This window comes from Coregonus lavaretus, assembly GCF_964263955.1.
Source record: "Coregonus lavaretus genome assembly, chromosome: 16".
Lineage (NCBI taxonomy): Eukaryota > Metazoa > Chordata > Actinopteri > Salmoniformes > Salmonidae > Coregonus > Coregonus lavaretus.
In genome coordinates, this window is record NC_140003.1 from 25142023 (window position 1) to 25161917 (window position 19895).

The 19895-nt window shown below is 46.0% G+C and overlaps 1 protein-coding gene across 1 annotated transcript in view; it reads left to right on the forward strand.

Moving 5' to 3' along the window:
* The window catches only part of lrp1bb (low density lipoprotein receptor-related protein 1Bb), a gene marked incomplete at both ends in the record, with an annotated part of 417763 nt that overhangs the window by 101609 nt on the left and 296259 nt on the right, over nt 1-19895 (forward strand). The window contains one exon of the mRNA XM_084179294.1: nt 4170-4292. Coding sequence (XP_084035420.1) covers nt 4170-4292 — 123 coding nt within the window. The remainder of the gene's footprint in view (nt 1-4169; nt 4293-19895) is intronic.

Genomic DNA, 19895 nt, shown 5'->3' on the forward strand with positions numbered 1-19895 from the left:
CGAGGGGCAGGAACAGGCCGGGCCGGGCTGGCGACGCGCACCGTAGGCTTGGTGCGAGTGGCAGGAACAGGCCGGGCCGGGCTGGCGATGCGCACCGTAGGCTTGGTGCGAGGAGCAGGAATAGGCCGGGCCGGGCTGGCGACGCGCACCGTAGGCTTGGTGCGAGGGGCAGGAACAGGCCGGGCCGGGCTGGCGACGCGCACCGTAGGCTTGGTGCGAGGAGCAGGAACAGGCCGGGCCGGGCTGGCGATGCGCACCGTAGGCTTGGTGCGAGGAGCAGGAATAGGCCGGGCCGGGCTGGCGACGCGCACCGTAGGCTTGGTGCGAGGGGCAGGAACAGGCCGGGCCGGGCTGGCGACGCGCACCGTAGGCTTGGTGCGAGTGGCAGGAACGGGCCTTACCGGGCTGACGACTCGCACCGTAGGCTTGGTGCGAGGAGCAGGAACAGGCCGGGCTGGCGACGCGCACCGTAGGCTTGGTGCGAGGAGCAGGAACGGGCCGGACTGGGCTGACGACTCGCACCCCTGGCTTGGTGCGTGGAGCAGGAACGGGCCGGACTAAGCTGACGACTCACACCCCTGGCTTGGTGCGTGGAGCAGGAACGGGCCGGACCGGGCTGACGACTCGCACCCCTGGCTTGGTGCGTGGAGCAGGAACGGGCCGGACCGGGCTGGCGACGCGCACCGTAGGCTTGGTGCGAGTGGCAGGAACAGGCCGGGCCGGACTGGCGATGCGCACCGTAGGCTTGGTGCGAGGAGCAGGAATAGGCCGGGCCGGGCTGGCGACGCGCACCGTAGGCTTGGTGCGAGGGGCAGGAACAGGCCGGGCCGGGCTGGCGACGCGCACCGTAGGCTTGGTGCGAGGAGCAGGAACAGGCCGGGCCGGGCTGGCGATGCGCACCGTAGGCTTGGTGCGAGGAGCAGGAATAGGCCGGGCCGGGCTGGCGACGCGCACCGTAGGCTTGGTGCGAGGGGCAGGAACAGGCCGGGCCGGGCTGGCGACGCGCACCGTAGGCTTGGTGCGAGTGGCAGGAACGGGCCTTACCGGGCTGACGACTCGCACCGTAGGCTTGGTGCGAGGAGCAGGAACAGGCCGGGCTGGCGACGCGCACCGTAGGCTTGGTGCGAGGAGCAGGAACGGGCCGGACTGGGCTGACGACTCGCACCCCTGGCTTGGTGCGTGGAGCAGGAACGGGCCGGACTGGGCTGACGACTCGCACCCCTGGCTTGGTGCGTGGAGCAGGAACGGGCCGGACCGGGCTGACGACTCGCACCCCTGGCTTGGTGCGTGGAGCAGGAACGTGCCGGACCGGGCTGGCGACGCACACCGTAGGCTTGGTGCGTGGAGCAGGAACGGGCCGGACCGGGCTGGCGACGCACACTGTAGGCTTGGTGCGAGTGGCAGGAACAGGCCGGGCCGGCGACGCACACCGTAGGCTTGGTGCGAAGGGCAGGAACAGGCCGGGCCGGGCTGGCGACGCGCACCGTAGGCTTGGTGCGAGTGGCAGGAACAGGCCGGGCCGGGCTGGCGATGCGCACCGTAGGCTTGGTGCGAGGAGCAGGAATAGGCTGGGCCGGGCTGGCGACGCGCACCGTAGGCTTGGTGCGAGGGGCAGGAACAGGCCGGGCCGGGCTGGTGACGCGCACCGTAGGCTTGGTGCGAGGAGCAGGAACAGGCCGGGCCGGGCTGGCGATGCGCACCGTAGGCTTGGTGCGAGGAGCAGGAATAGGCCGGGCCGGGCTGGCGACGCGCACCGTAGGCTTGGTGCGAGGGGCAGGAACAGGCCGGGCCGGGCTGGCGACGCGCACCGTAGGCTTGGTGCGAGTGGCAGGAACGGGCCTTACCGGGCTGACGACTCGCACCGTAGGCTTGGTGCGAGGAGCAGGAACAGGCCGGGCCGGGCTGGCGACGCGCACCGTAGGCTTGGTGCGAGGAGCAGGAACGGGCCGGACTGGGCTGACGACTCGCACCCCTGGCTTGGTGCGTGGAGCAGGAACGGGCCGGACTGGGCTGACGACTCGCACCCCTGGCTTGGTGCGTGGAGCAGGAACGGGCCGGACCGGGCTGACGACTCGCACCCCTGGCTTGGTGCGTGGAGCAGGAACGGGCCGGACCGGGCTGGCGACGCACACCGTAGGCTTGGTGCGTGGAGCAGGAACGGGCCGGACCGGGCTGGCGACGCACACCGTAGGCTTGGTGCGTGGAGCAGGAACGGGCCGGACCGGGCTGGCGACGCACACCGTAGGCTTGGTGCGAGTGGCAGGAACAGGCCGGGCCGGCGACGCACACCGTAGTCTTGGTGCGAAGGGCAGGAACAGGCCGGGCCGGGCTGGCGACGCGCACCGTAGGCTTGGTGCGAGGGGCAGGAACAGGCCGGGCCGGGCTGGCGACGCGCACCGTAGGCTTGGTGCGAGTGGCAGGAACAGGCCGGGCCGGGCTGGCGATGCGCACCGTAGGCTTGGTGCGAGGAGCAGGAATAGGCTGGGCCGGGCTGGCGACGCGCACCGTAGGCTTGGTGCGAGGGGCAGGAACAGGCCGGGCCGGGCTGGCGATGCGCACCGTAGGCTTGGTGCGAGGAGCAGGAATAGGCCGGGCCGGGCTGGCGACGCGCACCGTAGGCTTGGTGCGAGGGGCAGGAACAGGCCGGGCCGGGCTGGCGAGGCGCACCGTAGGCTTGGTGCGAGTGGCAGGAACGGGCCATACCGGGCTGACGACTCGCACCGTAGGCTTGGTGCGAGGAGCAGGAACAGGCCGGGCCGGGCTGGCGACGCGCACCGTAGGCTTGGTGCGAGGAGCAGGAACAGGCCGGGCCGGGCTGGCGACGCGCACCGTAGGCTTGGTGCGAGGAGCAGGAACAGGCCGGGCCGGGCTGGCGACGCGAACCATAGGCTTGGTGCGAGGAACAGGAACAGGCCGGAACGTACTGGGAACACACACCACTGGCCTTAAACGGGGATCAGGAACGGGCCGGACCGGACTGGCAATACATCTCAGTACCTCTCGCCGTGCCTCTACAACTTCCTTCCCTCCTCTCGCCAATGGCTCCCGTAACCCGGTGGCCTTCTCTCCTCGTCTCCCATTTCGCCCTGTGGCAGCCTCCTGCTGCCCAGTCGCCCATGCCGTGTGCCCCCCCCTAAAAAATTTCTGGGGTTGCCTCTCGTCCATCCGACGACGACACTGTTGACGCCGTTGCTCCTCTCTCGCCAGGGCCTTAATCTTAGCCCATGGCCCTTTGCCCCCGAGCATGTCCTCCCAGGACCACGATTTGCCCACCTGGGCCATCGCCAACCTCTCCAGCTCCTTTCCCGGCGCTTCCTCCCATGTCCAGGCTGCCTGCTCCTGGACACGCTGCTTGGTCCTGGTATGGTGGGATCTTCTGTCACGATCGTTAGACGGAGTAGACCAAGGCGCAGCGTGATGAACGAACATACTTCTTTATTTAAAGAGAGTAAACACTTGAACAAAACAATAAACGATACCGTGACGTCCTATGTTGAACACAACAAACACGGAACACACCGAAAGGAACAAGATCCCACAACTATTGTGGGAAAACAGCCTGTATAAATATGGCTCCCAATCAGAGACAACCAGCAACAGCTGACACTCGTTGCCTCTGATTGGGAACCACTCTGGCCAACACAGAAATACAATACATAGAATATTGACATAAAAACACAACACATAGAATATACACACCCTGGCTCAACATATAGAATCCCAGAGCCAGGGTGTGACACAAGTGTGGGTCTACAGAGAGAAGAGTTTGTATAGATAAGCATACCCAGGAAATGGCTTACTCACAAGAATTGTCTACTTTTTGTGACAGTGATTGAATTGAATTGAACAAACTTTATTGATCCACAGAGAGGGGCATTGGGTAAAGAAGACAATATCCATCGTCTTTTTTCTGGTTCATAAAGCTAGGATACATCAGCATACCATGAATAATGCAATTATCATACATATGATCAACTCATTCATTCCATCAACTCATTTCATTCCAAACTATTTTGTAACTGCCTCAAGATATATACACAGTCACTGCAACCTCTAGGCATCTAAACCAGTTGACTACTACAGGTACATGTTTTGATTGAAACATGCAAACCATCCATCCCATCCATGACATCTCTATCTCCTCTCTCCATTCTCTCTCCTCCATCCAGAGCCCATACTGTGTGATGTGGGGGAGTTTCACTGCCATGACCAGGTGACCTGCGTCCCCGAGGGCTGGCTCTGTGATGGGGAGCCTGACTGTCCAGACACCTCGGACGAAACCCCGGACAGATGTAAGTCACTAATTCACACGTTTACTCATACATTTATTCACCCATTCACTATACAGTTCATTTCCGCCTACAAGGTCACCATATTATTTCACATTCTGTGATCTCTTATTCCATACTTTATCCTTCTTCTAACTGTATTCTTTCTGTAAATTCTGAAATGGCTATCGCATCATCCTAATATCAATTATAGATCTTTAAACTGATACTAGTGCTCATTTCATGATATTATCAAATGTGACCAGCTAAGAAATCACTGTAGCCACGTTTACAATTCCCTCCACAATCTTATATATTGATAGCAAAGACCTTTCCCATTGAACTCCTATTCGTGAGAAGATGGTACAATATTGTGCTAAACCGTAGCGTATATCCAAGGTTGCAGTTGGCCAAGTCTCCCCTCACCAGGTATTCCATTATCATTTAGATTAACCGTGTTGGCTCCATTTTATTTACTAAGCCTGTGGAGAGAAGCCCTGAATATTCATCATGGGAATTTGACGCAGCTTATTATCATGGATTATGTATTGATAGAAAAAGGAATTAGATCAGCTTTGAGCCCCGCAAAGAGAAGGACCGTGAAATTATACCTCATTGTTTATAGGCTACCAGCACTCTGGCTCCAATAACCTAGTGATCTGGTTCTAATACCTGACGGCAGATGAACGGCAGACAGACATTTGGTGCGGTGTGTGGTCTCTTAGACAAAGTACAGCCTTTGCAAGGAGATATTGTATGTGTTATCAGTGAAGGCACCATGCAATACTTTATTAGTGCTTTGTGTTGAATGCAGTATAATTGATGGATGTTTCTTATCCAACCGAAGACGAGGCTCTGTGTTTTAGGATATGTTTCAGGATGTGTTTCTTGGGACCTGAGTTTTCCCAGTTGCACTCTCCATGCAGTAGTTGTGTCCCTCCCTGCATCTTCCAGGGAACGGTCATGTCATGGTACCATTTACTTGTCCCTGGCTCTGCCTCAGTGGAGTGTAATCACCACATGTAAAGCCCGAGATGGGAGAGAGGGGAGGGCAGCCTTGCATTCCATTACCCTGAGACACAAACGCACACACATACACACACACGCACGCACACACATTGCATTCCATTAACCTAAGACTGTAGTAGGCCACTGGTTCAGATGCTCAGCTACGGCATGGCTTACCCTGCAGGGACCAGACAGCTGACGCTCGCTACCGTTACCATACTGCACAGGGGGAACTGGGAAACAGGACACTCTCCTGAGATGGCTGAACGCCAGTGAATTGTAAAGTGGCAATTCTGGGAGTCGCAGAGCTAAGCAGACAGTCTCGACAGAGGTAATAAAGACTAAAACACATCATTATGTGGTTGCTAGGGCTACAGTTCTAGAACCATTTAAGTTTGTATATGCTGACTACTGGTTAATGACTGTATACACTGAGTATACAAAACATTATGAACACCTGCTCTTTCCATGACATAGACTGACCAAGTGAATCCAGGTGAAAGCTATTATCCCTTATTGATGCCACTTATTAAATACACTTCAATCAGTGTAGATTAGGGTTGAATATTTTCCCTGTATTTTACAAATGTTCCATCACGAGAATAAATCACTTTTCTCCCAAAACCGGAAGTGTCATTCAAAAGCATTATAAAGCATATACATGTCTGGATTTGATTAGAGCTTTGATCAGCATGAAAATTCAAACCTGATGCTACCTGAGCCTGATTAAATACATGTTATAAGCACGACATTAACAACATTTAATGAGCCCAAGCCTAAAAAAGCCCAAATGATTGTACTTATATATGATTGGCTACTGCACATTACGCACGACAGAAAAACATAAAAGCCCATAGATGTAGCTAGCTATATGTTCTCTAGGGTAAATACATGAAACTACTGTAGCTCCAGTAGGCTAATCTTTTTTAGTGTGAACTGTATTACTGTACTGTATTGTATTATACTGTATTATATGGACTGGAATTATGCACATCGTTCAAACCTTGATAAAGCAGAAGAGAACATGCAATTTTGGTACAGCACATGACCTACAAAGTTACAAGTATAGGCTAGCAAATTTTAATTACATTTTGAAATATAATAGGGTTTATTTGTATAATTAGTAGGCTGACACATATATACCTTTCATAATATTTCCCGTAATGTTATTAGCCTACCTCCTCTTTCTCTCTCTATTGTTGCTTCATTCCTTCCTCGCTTTCAACAGTTAAATGAAATAAGTTTTGTTGTCCTTATCTTAATCATTCTAATGACATCCTTGAATAATACAGGACTAGAGTTAGATGCAGAAGGCTTTCACTTCTCTTCACAAAGATTGAATGGTTATGGGTCTGAATAGCAGACACGTAGGTATATCTGAGTGCCAAGTCTGTCTGTCTGAAATGATATACATTGTTGTTTACTGCATATATACAGAGATTATTAATGAGTGGGAGTGCAATTATAATGTCTTCCAGTGTCCTCTAATTTAAAACTATTTTGCATAAAATGCTCCCTCTGAATTGAATAAAAAGCCTAGGCCATTAGTGTACAAAAGGTACTGCTTGTGATGGGTGATTTGAAGGAGTCAGGCGCAGGAGGGTAAATCACAGAATAACAGAATTTATTCCGGAAAACAGAGTTACGCAGTAATGCGTCAAAACAGTCCAGTGCGCAAAACAGGCGCACTGGAACCAACAAGGCACACGGGGAAAATACCCCGGCAATACAAAATACACGGAGCTCAACCGAGCTACACTCTCCTCACAATAAACAATCACACACAAAGACAAGGGGGCAGAGGGAACACTCATACAAGTACTGATGAGGGGATATGAACTGGGTGTGTAGTAAACAAGACAAAACAAATGGAATGATGAGATGAGGAGTGGCTTTGGCTAGAAGACCGGTGACGACGAACGCCGAAGCCTGCCCGAACCAGGAGAGGAGGCAGTTTCGGAGGAAGTCGTGACACTGCTGTGTAATGTATGAACTGAAATAAAGCACACAGCAATTAATTTCACTTTCAATCACTTGTTCGACTTGTCCTGGTGCCACCGCGACAGACAGATTTGTTGTTTTGATGTTGAGAGAGAGAGATGGAATCAGTCTCTAGTGAATCATCTGATTGAATTTTCATGCCCAGAAGATCAGATGAGCATGAAAAGGGTCAGTAGCTGCCTTAAACGTGGTCATGGAGGACTGCTGAGCTTGTGTTTGATGACTGGGGTTGTGTCCCAAATGGCACCCTATTCCCTAAATAGTTCTACTTTTGAGTAGAGCCCTATGGGTCCTGGTCGAAGTTAGTGCACTACAAAGCTTTCAGGGTGAGAGGGGTATCACAGCTCCATTTACAGTGTACATTTGTCTATTTTCATCAGCATCCTCTAAAACATCATAGAAATCCATTGTGGTAGCTGTCAAGTGTCAATGTGCAGCGGTAGGACGGAGTCAGGCGCAGGACACAGAACTGAGTAAACAACGTACTTTACTCGAAAAATAAACAACACTAATTTCCACGCAGGGAAAACACACCAGCTCACATAAGTCTTAGACACAAAACAAAGAACAAACACGCACAAAACCATGAGGGAACCAGAGGGTTAAATAGGGAAATACTATAATGTAATGGGAACCAGGTGTGTACAATCAAGACAAAACAAATGGAAAAATAAACGTAGATCGGTGGCAGCTAGAAAGCCGGTGACGACTACCGCCGAACGCCGCCCGAACAAGGAGAGGCACCAACTTCGGCGGAATTCGTGACAGTAGCAAAAGGGAAGGTCTGCAATTTGGAGATGATTGCAGTTTGCTTATTGCACTATGGTACTTTTGATAAGGTCATGACTTGTAATAATTGACTTTTGGTTCATTTGTGCTGCAGTCCACTCAGAACGAATGGCCCTGGCCACATTTCTGTCAAATCATCTTAGCTGTACTTTGCTAGTAATTATTGTATTTTGTGGATGTACTAATAATTGCATACAACACTGTTGAACTAGCAATAATCATCTCTGATGAAGAAAGTAGCCTCAGTTTCAGGTTAAAAAACATTCAGGCATGGGCTTAGAATTATTAATTTTTTAACGGAAATAGGGGAATGCCAGGTAAAGTCACGATAGAAGTCTGAGCCTGTAATGTATCAGGGTGTTTTTTTCTGTCTCTGGCCATATTGAAATAAATGTATTGTAAATGTGTCCATTCCCTGAGAGTGTTGGCAGCAGTAGGACGGAGGTTTAGGGGGTAATGTAGCGTAGCACCTTATTATTGAGCTGAAGGACAGACCAGGACCTCTGCATTATGTAATGTTTACCTCCCCTGGCTGTCCTGCAGCCTAGACACAAAGACCCTGTTGACTCATTGGAAAATCTGAAACACATAGTGTGCATCCCAAATGGCACCCTATTCCCTATGTAGTGCACTACTTTTGACAAGGTCCCATAGGGAATAGGGTGCCATTTTGGACAAAGACATAGTCTACCCATCAGCTCTTTTGTGTTCTGTATTCTAACATGTACAGTCTCCATCTGCAGTGAAAATGGACAGCACTTTTCAAGGATATGCTGTTTTAATTGAGTATACATATGTCCTTGTAATGTGCATGCTTAAGCTGCTTTCTCATCTTATATTTCCCTTCAATGAGGGGAGGAGGAAGACGTGTCTCAGGTATTAAAGCTGTTCCAGGAATTTATTCTGACAGATCTGTCACTTCATTATTTTGTGTGTGATTGGAGTGTCATCGGTTAAGCCATAAGTAAATTGATCTGGTGTTTAGATTGTTGTCCCTACATCAGGAAGCCTGTGTGATACAGATCAAACATAGCCCACAGTCATTTACCCCTCATTAGTACCCAGGTGCTGTTCATAATGTTCACAATGCTGCCGTCAGTGTCTTGTCTTTATCCTGTCATGTGCATCCTGTTCGTTTATGATCTAAACTCATAATTTCCAATCCAGAGGAGAGGGTTGTGTTGTGTTGTGAGGCAGAGGGCTTTGGAAATAGCCTTTTAATTTAGTGGCAGTCTCTCCCCATTTGGAGCAGGGCTCATATACTTCCTGAGGCTGCTGCCATCTGCTTATAGGGAGCACAGAAACAGACACACCAACAATGAGGTTTTCAAAACAGTGTGTGTGTTTGTGTGTGTGTTCATGGTGGCCTCTAGAGGTGACATATCTCACCCCAAAGACTCAACAAATAGAGGAATAACAACCACACAGTTTGACAAAAGGTATATTATATTAGAGTTACTCTTGGTGATCATTTTCCTTGATTTTCCCTGATGAGAACTCAACTGACCACTCTGCCCTTGAAATAGCCTTTACCATGCTGCATTGCAGCTAGCTCAGCAACTTGGCCAGTTATGTTTAGAGCATTTAAAATGGTTTGAGTCCTATTCCAACTGTCACTCCAGTTCCCATTGTGTTTCAACCATGGCTAATGTAGGATATTACTGTTCTGTATTGCGTCTCCTCGGCTCCTCTCTCCCAACATCTGCTTCAACAGTTACTATTTTTCTCTCTTTTCTTTCTCCCTCTATTCATATTATAAAGGACAACATCTCTAGCTTGTTACCTGGAGACCTTAAAAAGGAGCATATTTTATAACCTGTCAGGGTGGCTATCATGGAACCACGGAGTGACATCAAAGTACTAAAGCCTACATTAGCCCCCTGCTGTTTCAACAGAGGAGTTAGTGTCGCAGCGCACCAGTGTGCTTTGAGTCAGAACAAACACAGACGACACATAAGGGCTATGCCACCTAAAATGTCACAAAGAGAATGAAATGATACCCTGTAAGAATATTCTATTCAGTAATACAATATGGTTAAATGCAGTTTGAGCTTCTGGGCTTTTAAATAAATTGTAATAAACGTAAATCAATAATTCCCATTCTGGTTTGTTTTTCATTAATGTAAGCACAGTTAGATTATGCAAGTAGTTCCACTACTACACCATTCATTATAGGCAACATAAAAACACTGGTCAGAATCAGATAATTATCTTCCAGGAAGCTGGATTGTAGCCAGCTGTTATTGAGTTCAACTGTAGCCTAATGTTTATGTTGAAATGTATACCCCACCCCACACAGTGCTGTAACGTGTTCTGTTTATAAGTCGCACAAACACAGTACAGTACATGATTGTGCCAATAGTATTGATTAACAGAACATTGATAGACTGCACATTCTGTAATCCCCCCCACACAAATTGTTTGCAGACAAGATTGGTTGTTGCCATTCGGACAAGAATGTATTATTTGAAATGTTAGTGATAGTCCAGCTAAAAAACATCCCTAAACATGAATTATGCTACTATTTCTCACATTCCATTTATTTGGCTTTTTTCTGGTTACTGTGCTATGTTTTTTGTGTGTTTTTTTCTAAAGGCAAGTTGTTATGAATTGCCCCCAGCCCCAGTCATCACTGCTGGAGGCTGATGTATGGATATTCTATTGTACAGTGAGTGGTTTTGAATTTGATATATTAACACTCGCAAGTTGAGTATAGTGTTTGTCTACTGAAGTAATAGCCTCCATTTCATTGCATGTTGATGACATTACTCTACTCTCTCTCACAAATGTGCATAATTCAATTCTCTATGTGATTTACAATGGGTGTGTGGTCAATGCAGAAGAGTGCTCAGTGGGCTTGGCTGCTTCTGAAACATCTCAGTTTTCCATCACACTATTTGGATAGTCAAACTATGCTCAAACTATCAACAGATATCCAAACTATCAACACATTTGATAGTTATTATATAGATACTATTAATCCTAGATTTTTGTTTACGTCCAATGGAAAAAAAATAATCTCTACATTTATAGTAATGTTGAGGAGACTCGAGGAGATGACATATGGACCAAAAGGCTTGCAGCTAATTTGGTTGACATTTAAAGATACATTCACAGGGACATCAATATGAATGCCACTGTCTCTCAGAGAGAATACAAACTGACTAGTCCTGATCCAAACCCAAACTTTTACAGTACAAAATATGATATTTTTCAGAGAAGTGAGCAAAAGTGAATCACTGGCCCACCCACACTCTGAACGGTCTTCTGCCCTTAAACCAGGAGCACAGTGTGGGAGAATAAGGGGACATTCACAAAGAGACTAAACACAAAGAACAACTAAACAAACAACTAATGACATGTAGTTACCATCCAGGGGATCTCCAAAGTGAGGCCAGGGCAGGATACAACTCTGTATACCCACATATTCTGCCCAAACACACTAGTGCCTGATTCACACCATAGGACCAAATTGGAAAGAAAACATCCAAGCCAGCACAGTATTGTTCGGGTCAGACCTATGGTGTGAATCAGGCATTGGTGCTCCAGTTGTTATTATGGAGAAGAAACCTGCCACTGCTCTAAAGCCTGTGTCAGGTATTCTCTGATGAGTCAAGTAGAGAAAATGAAATGATACTGGGATGTGTAGTGTCTAGGCGCATGGGTAACCACAAAACCATGAAATGGAACCTCGGCTCTTATATGTCATCGGAACAATTTGTCTCCGCTGTCACAAGGTCAGGAAAATACAGAGCAGAACATCCTTCTGGCTGAGAGCAACATTTTAAATGTCAATGACCTGAAGTTCACTGGGGGAGAAAAGGTTACTTGAGAAGAGAGTAGTGATGCACGGTATACCGAAACCTTCGTAATTTTTAAATACTAGAACATGATAAACAGTTCGGTACTAGAATTTCTGTTACTTTCGGTACTTCTGTCAAATGAGTCTCACGTCATACGGATTGAGAAGATGGAGTCTGTCTAGAAAAATTGTCTGAATCTTCTCAAGGGGGCAGTAGTAAACTAGCCAGCCTACTTGCGCTTGTGCATGCTGCTGACTAAGCAAAAGCCACTTTTGAGAAGCAAGCAAAAGAGAGAAAATGCAGAAAGCATGGCTTCTTATAACGAAAACATCATACCTCCAAACCTGCAGCTTATTAACAAAACTGGCTCCAGAAGCGAACTATTGAAATCCTTTGCTTACAGAGCAGATTAAGAGGGCCAGCCCACCGAAACAACTAAGCAAAAGGTGTTACAAAGCAGTGCAGTGCAAGGGACATAAAAACTATTTTACAACATGAAAACTATTTTACACATGACATTTGCATTTTAACGTTATTCTACTAGCAACGAAATTCAAATTATTTTTGAGTGACAATGACATTAACATATATTCAGCATGACATTCATGTGACCAATATAATATACCATTACAACTCAAAAGTAATGTGAAATGCGCACATAACTTCCCTATGACAGCAATATATTTAGACAACTTCGCATTTGTCTGGGCTTGCTAGCAGTAGCCAGCAGCTCTGGGCATAACATTGCAGAGTAGAAATGCACTCTGGGAACTTCAGAAATGAGCTCCAAAGTGTTTTTTTATGTTGTTTTGGAACTAAACTATTCATTTAATACATTACATTATTTAGCTGTAATGAATAATAAATCTTAGGTCTAATAAATGTAATTTGACCCAATATTAGGGCCATAGATGAGCAAATTAATCCTGATATGTATCAATTTACATTATAAAACAGTTTAGATGTAATTGTAAAATAATTTAGTATGCGCTGAGTCTCAGATATGGTTTTACACTAGAAAACAGCTTAAACCAAATGCAAATGCAGCAACTTTGTTGTTGGGTAGCTAGCAAGCAAGGGATAAGAACGTTGCCAGCCAGTATATCAATGGAACATTTAGAAATAAACGACTGGGTCGCATCCATAGATATAGAACAAAAAGACTGAACGACTGGGTCACGTCTCTGGCAACCGAACCGATAGAACGAACGGCCAGCCGGCTTGGGTATATTTGTGTCGGACTATATTTTGTGGAATTATGAAATAGCATGAATAAATTCATCCAAATAAAAAATTTTATGATAATATGTAAAAAAAAAAATTGAATATGTTGATAATCCGTTGTATAACAGTGATAATGTTTGGAGGATATATTGTCACAGGCCAAAGAACACCTATGTCAATATACAGGTTTTTAGAATTGTTGCAAATTTAAAAAAAAAAAAAAATGAAATATCAGATTTACATAAGTATTCAGACACTTTACTCAGTACTTTGTTAACGCACCTTTGGCAGCGATTACAGCCTTGAGTCTTCTTGGGTATTACGCTACAAGCTTGGCACACCTGTATTTGGGGAGTTTCTCCTATTTTCCTCTGCATATCATCTCAAGCTCTGTCATGTTGGATGGGGAACGTCGCTGCACAGCTATTTTAAGGTCTCTCCAGAGATGTTAGATCGGGTTCAAGTCCGGGCTCTGGCTGGGCCACTCAAGGACATTCAGAGACTTGTCCCGAAGCCACTCCTGCGCTGTCTTGGCTGTGTGCTTAGGGTTGTTGTCCTGTTGGAAGGTGAACCTTCGCCCAAGTCTGAGGTCCTGAGCGCTCTGGAGCAGGTTTTCTGCACTTTACTCCGTTCATCTTTCTCTCGATCCTGACTAGTCTCCCAGTCCCTGCCCCTGAAAAACATCCCCACAGCATGATGCTGCCACCACCATGCTTACCGTAGATTTAGTGCTAGGTTTCCTCCAGACGTGACACTTGGCATTCAGGCCAAAGAGTTCAATCTTGGTTTCATCAGATCAGAGAATCTTGTTTCTCATGGTCTGAGAGTTCTTTTGGTGCCTTTTGTCAAATTCAAATCAGGCTGTCATGTGCCTTTTAATGAGGAGTGGCTTCCATCTGGCCACTCTACCATAAAGGCCTGAGTGCTTCAGAGCTGGTTGTCCTTCTGGAAGGTTCTCCCATCTCCGGGCGGCCGGCTCTAGGAAGAGTCTTGGTGGTTCCAAACTTCTTCCATTTAAGAATGATGAAGGCCATGTGTTCTTGGGGACCTTCAATGCAGCAGACATTTTTTGGTACCCTTCCCCAGATCTGTACCTCGACACAATCATGTCTCGGAGCTCTACGGACAATTCCTTCAACCTCATGGCTTGGTTTTTGCTCTGACATACACTGTTCAACTGTGGGACCATATATAGACAGGTGTTTGCCTTTCCAAATCATGTCAAATCAATTGAATTTACCACAGGTGGACTTCAATCAAGTTGTAGAAACAGCTCAAGGATGATCAATGGAAATAGGATGCACCTGAGCTCAATTTTGAGTCTCATAGCAAAGGGTCTGAATACTTATGTAAATAAGGTATTTCTGTTTTTAATATTTTATAAATTTGAAAAAATGTCTAAAAACCTGTTTTTGCTTTGTCATTATGGGTTATTGTGTGACTTTTTATTTATTTAATCAATTTTTGAATAAGGCTGTAATGTAACAAAATGTGGAGAAAGTCAAGGGGTCTGAATACTTTCCGAATGCCCTGTATCCTCGAAACACCGGCTTCTCTGGCATTATCACTTGTTTTTCCTATCTTTTTTTTTGTGGGTAGATCAGCTTTAAAATTGCAGATAGATTATAACTTCCATCAATGTAATTGTCTGCATCACTTCCAATCCCCCATATGTTATTTTCTCGCATATATATATATATATATATATATATATATATATATATATATATATATATATACACACATTCATACATACACACACATACATATACACATACATACATATAAATACATATGCATACATATATATTCATATCCTTTTTAAAAATATATTTCCCTTTATTACTTTCCAACCCCACCACCCCTTCCCTAATTGGAGTAAACTAGTGAACAACAATGCTTAGGCCTCTACTTCCAGCGTATACATACTATATACATTTTATGGACACAGTCAATTTTACAATAATTCTATTTAGTTTGTTTTTACTCATGAACTTCCTCTACCCTCAACCTCTCAGATCATTTTCATGATGTCCATCCGGTTTGCTTCTATATGCCATATCTTTCTAACTGTGCTCTTTCATAAAAGCTCTCAACCTATAACCTATTGACTTATTATGGACACAGTATGCTTACATTATTAGTTATCTTGTTGTTATTAGTTGTTGTTAGTTGTTATTAGTCCCATCCTTCAACTCCATTCAACACCCCCCATCTATCTCTTAACACCATCCATATTGGATTTCTATTTGCCATATATTTTTCAACTGTACTGTGATGTTTTACAAAAGTTCTGAACCCTTCTATTCTCATTGTTTCTACAGATTGTAAATTGAAAATAAACATTTTTGCTAAAAGTATTATTATATTATTGATCGATTGACTATGACTTTTCAGATCACTCTGGCATTATCACTTAACTAAACCTGGTATCGGTATCAAAGTCAAACTTCTGGTATCGTGACAACACTAGAAGAGAGTACTTTTAGAGGTTGTTGATGCTATTGAGGTTAGCGTTGTGAGTTCAGCTTACTCCTACTCTTGGCGCAGTGTTCTCCTATGTATTTTTGTAAGCTTGATGGCTTTTTTCCAAACTTGAATACACCCCCTCCCATTGTTTTCCTAGCGCTGTTCTTCAAACAAATGAACTGGCAATTATAGCACTCTTTCAGACGGACCTTATAAATATTGCTCATACCATTTATTCCCATCCAAAGTGCTACTCAGCCATTCCTCCACTGTCAGAGACCCAACATGACATAATGTAGCTCAAACACGTCTTCTAGCATTAAATAACTCAGCAGGGTTTCTAAAAGATTGACAACAGTGATAGTGCTATGAATTAGTAGTGAAGTGAGGAGCTGACTATTCCCTAAGGGACAGTACACTCTCTCATTCATGTCTCATTGTTCAGACACACACCCCTACACAAACTAGCATCTTAAGTTTGGGACCTTAATTTTACCTTGTAGGTTTGCCGAGATAATATTTTAATTCACATCATCAGCGTAGGGAGTTGCAGGGGAGAGGAGAGGAGGCTGATTAGGTGGCCATGGTAAGGCGACTAGGTTTAGAATTCATCCGGGACACTGAGGTTGTCATTCCTACTCTTACTACACGTGTCATGGGCTATTAATGACCACAGGATTGTACCCTTTGCAGGGTAGTGCCTAATCACTGCCCTGGCCTGGGGCATTGGTGTCTGTTTTGACCAGAGGGATGATTGCCCTCTACTGCCCCATCTAACACCTCTTCTAGCAGCAACACCACTGGTCTCCCTTCCATGAATGGACCAGGCCCAACTGCTTGATTCTCAGACAATAGCTAGCAGGATAGTTGGTGTGGTGTTATGCAGGTATGTCTTACATTGGCATATGTCTGTCTAAAATTAGGATTCAGTTAAGTCTAACTTGTACTGTTGAATCTGGTGTTTTTTAAAGTCAGAGTCAAAATACACATTATGGGCCAAGGAGAAGCTAGCTACTGTATGTGTGACACCTTGATCATCAACATGGCTGGACAAGGAATCCATTGGCACACATGCAATTACAAGGCATGAGCGTTACAAATCTAAAACAGAGCAGTTCAATGAGCTTCCCTACTAATATATTTTCAATGATTGTTTTCAAAGAATTTATCATTCGGCATACCGGTGGTGGAGCTCTGATTAAAGCGATAATCATAATAGACATAGCCGATGAAAGGCTTTTCATTGCACATTAAAAATACAGAATAGCTCGCCCAGTCCCAGATGATTTCTCCACATTTACTTCTCCAGAGAAGGTAAATATCACAGTGGTTTTTAATTAAAAATACTATGTGGAAAAGGATAGCGGAGATTGAAGATTTATTTTGGCTGTGAGTGGACTCACACCAGAAAAGTACATTGCATTTATTATGTTAAGTTAATTGAAAGGACGAAGAAAAAAAAAGCTGATGAATTTCGGCGGTTTTGAATAGAGTGGACCTACTTAGCTCCTTGATCATAGGAAAACATTTGATATCCTGAGCCTCTTGTGCAGCAGTAGTCTCTCTCACTGCACCCACTGTAACTAAGAAGGATATTACATTTTTTTCTTCACAGCAACAAATAGGTTGGGTTATGTCCCTCGATGGTTATTAAACTATACTGAACAAAAATATAAACGCAACATATAAAGTGTTGGTCCCATGTTTCATGAGCTGACGTTAGTGAGCATTTCTCCTTTGCCAAGATAATATCATATCAAGAAGCTGATTAAACAGCATGATCATTACACAGGTGCACCTTGTGCTTGGGACAATAAAAGGCCACTCTAAAATGTGCAGTTTCGTCACACAACACAATGCCATAGTTTTGAGGGCGCATGCAATTGGCATGCTGACTGCAGGAATGTCCACCAGAGCTGTTGCCAGATAATTTAATGTTAATTTCTCTACCATAAGCCGCCTCCAACGTCGTTTTAGAGAATTTGGCAGTATGTCCAACTGGCCTCACAACTGCACAACGTGTAACCACGCCAGCCCAGGACCTCCACATCCAGCTTCTTCACTTGTGGGATTGTCTGAGACCAGCCACCTGGACAGCTGATGAAACTGTGGGTTTGCACAACCGAAGAATTTCTGCACAAACTGTCAGAAACCATCTCAGGGAAGCTCATCTGCGTGCTTTTCGTCCTCACCAGGGTCTTGACCTGACTACAGTTCGGCGTCGTAACCGACTTCAGTGTGCAAATGCTCACCTTCAATGGCTACTTGCACGCTGGAGAAGTGTGCTCTTCACGGATTAATCCCGGCTTCAACTGTACCGGGTAGATGGCAGACAGCGTGTATGGTGTCGTGTGGGCGAGCGGTTCGCTGATGGCAAGGTTGTGAACAGAGTGCCCCATGGTGGAGGTGGGGTTATGGTATGGGCAGGCATAATCTATGGACAACGTTTTATCAATGGCAATTTGAAAGCACATAGATACCGTGACGAGATCCTGAGGCCCATTGTCGTGCCAGTCATCCGCCGCCATTACATTTTACATTTTAGTCATTTAGCAGACGCTCTTATCCAGAGCGACTTACAGTTAGTGAGTGCATACATTTTTCATACTGGCCCCCCGTGGGAATCGAACCTACAACCCTGGTGTTGCAAGCGCCATGCTCTACCAACTGAGCTACAGGAGGCCATCACCTCATGTTTCAGCATGATAATGCACAGCCCCATGTCGCAAGGATCTGTACACAATTCCTGGAAGCAGGGACGGCCTGTTCAATAGGGCGATATGGGCGACGCACTGCCAAACGGGAAAAGGAAGGGATTTTTTTCTAATCAATTATATCACGGCAACAGTACTAGTTATCAGTGTTCTAATCTGATCTGACTGCCACTAAATGTCAAATCAGGCTAAAGTCGTGCTTCAAATGGCCCCGCCCGTTTTTGGGGCGATTTCAGTCAGGTTGAAAATCGCCCAGAAGTCTCTCATAGCCTGTCATGTAAAATCTATTTTTTTCAAATTTCAAAGCTTTCAATACATTCTCTATGGGTGTCTGTGGGCTTGCACTTACGCGCTTTCGTCATACGTGACGTAACCATGAACGTAACTAAGAAAATAGCAGCTAGCAGCGTCTCTGTTGCGACCTGCAGTGTGGCGTTATTTTATGTTTTTAATTTGTAGACTTAGTTTACAAACATTCTGCCAACCATGGATTTTTACAGTGGTGGGTTTTGGACTGATCTTGTTGATCGTGTACATACCCGCTACGAACGGACTAAATAATGAAAACGCTGCTGGCAGCGGAATCCAATACAGCTGGGAGACTTGGCTGGATGACAGAGTCCCGGACAGAGAAGTGGAGCCGGCCGGCTTCACCCTGGTCAGAGCGGACCGCGATCCTGGTAAGAGAGCGACTCTGTACCCCCCGACATTGAACTGCTTTCTGTGTCACTGCGACCTTACTATCTGCCCCGTGAGTTCCCCCAATTATTTGTTACCGTTGTGTACTGTTGATAATCACAAGTTTACTGGAGAACTGAGACCAAGTAGAGACTTTGGACAGGGTGGATATGGTATAATAAAGGCAGTTTATTCAGAGGTAAAGATATCTGGAATCGCGTGCACGGACCCGTTCGTCAAACTCTTAGGGAGCTATCTGAAGAGAGCCCCGAAAACATTGTGTGCAGACATTTTATACAATAAATGATGTAGGTTGAATCTAGTAGTTCTGATCTTCTGATTGGTCCTGATGAGTTGGGCGAGGTCCCCTCCACTGTTGCATTGGCTCTGAGTCGGGTTCTCTGTCTTCAAATGTTCAGCCTAAAGAGAGGGGATTTTTGTGTGTGTGTGTGTGTGTGTGTGTTTAACAGTGATGATGTGTGTGTGTGTGTGTGTGTTATCAGTGATGATGTGTGTGTGTGTGTGTGTGTGTGTGTCCTCAGAGCAAGAACTCGTGAGTTGGAAGAACTGAGAGACCTATGGCGTGGGTGTTGTCCTTGGCCACCTGCTGACAAGGCTGACAAGATAGGACTCTTTTGTCCATTGTTATAGGATAGGAACAGCATTGATTGAAAACAAACGCCCAACACAAAATGGGTCATGCACAAGATTTTAGTCAGACCAAGCTATAACATTATATATTTACTACGACAGTACATTCAACCAAAAGCTAATATAACAAAGGCATCAGAGATTATTTATAATCTGTCACAGAAACTGGAATCCATCTCCCCAGATCAGTCAATAAATGCTTCTGGTATTGACTTATATGCTGCCCCTGTCTTCATGTTGTTGCTGGACATATCTTTTTTAAAATGTGTGTAGGTCACCTAAATCATCAG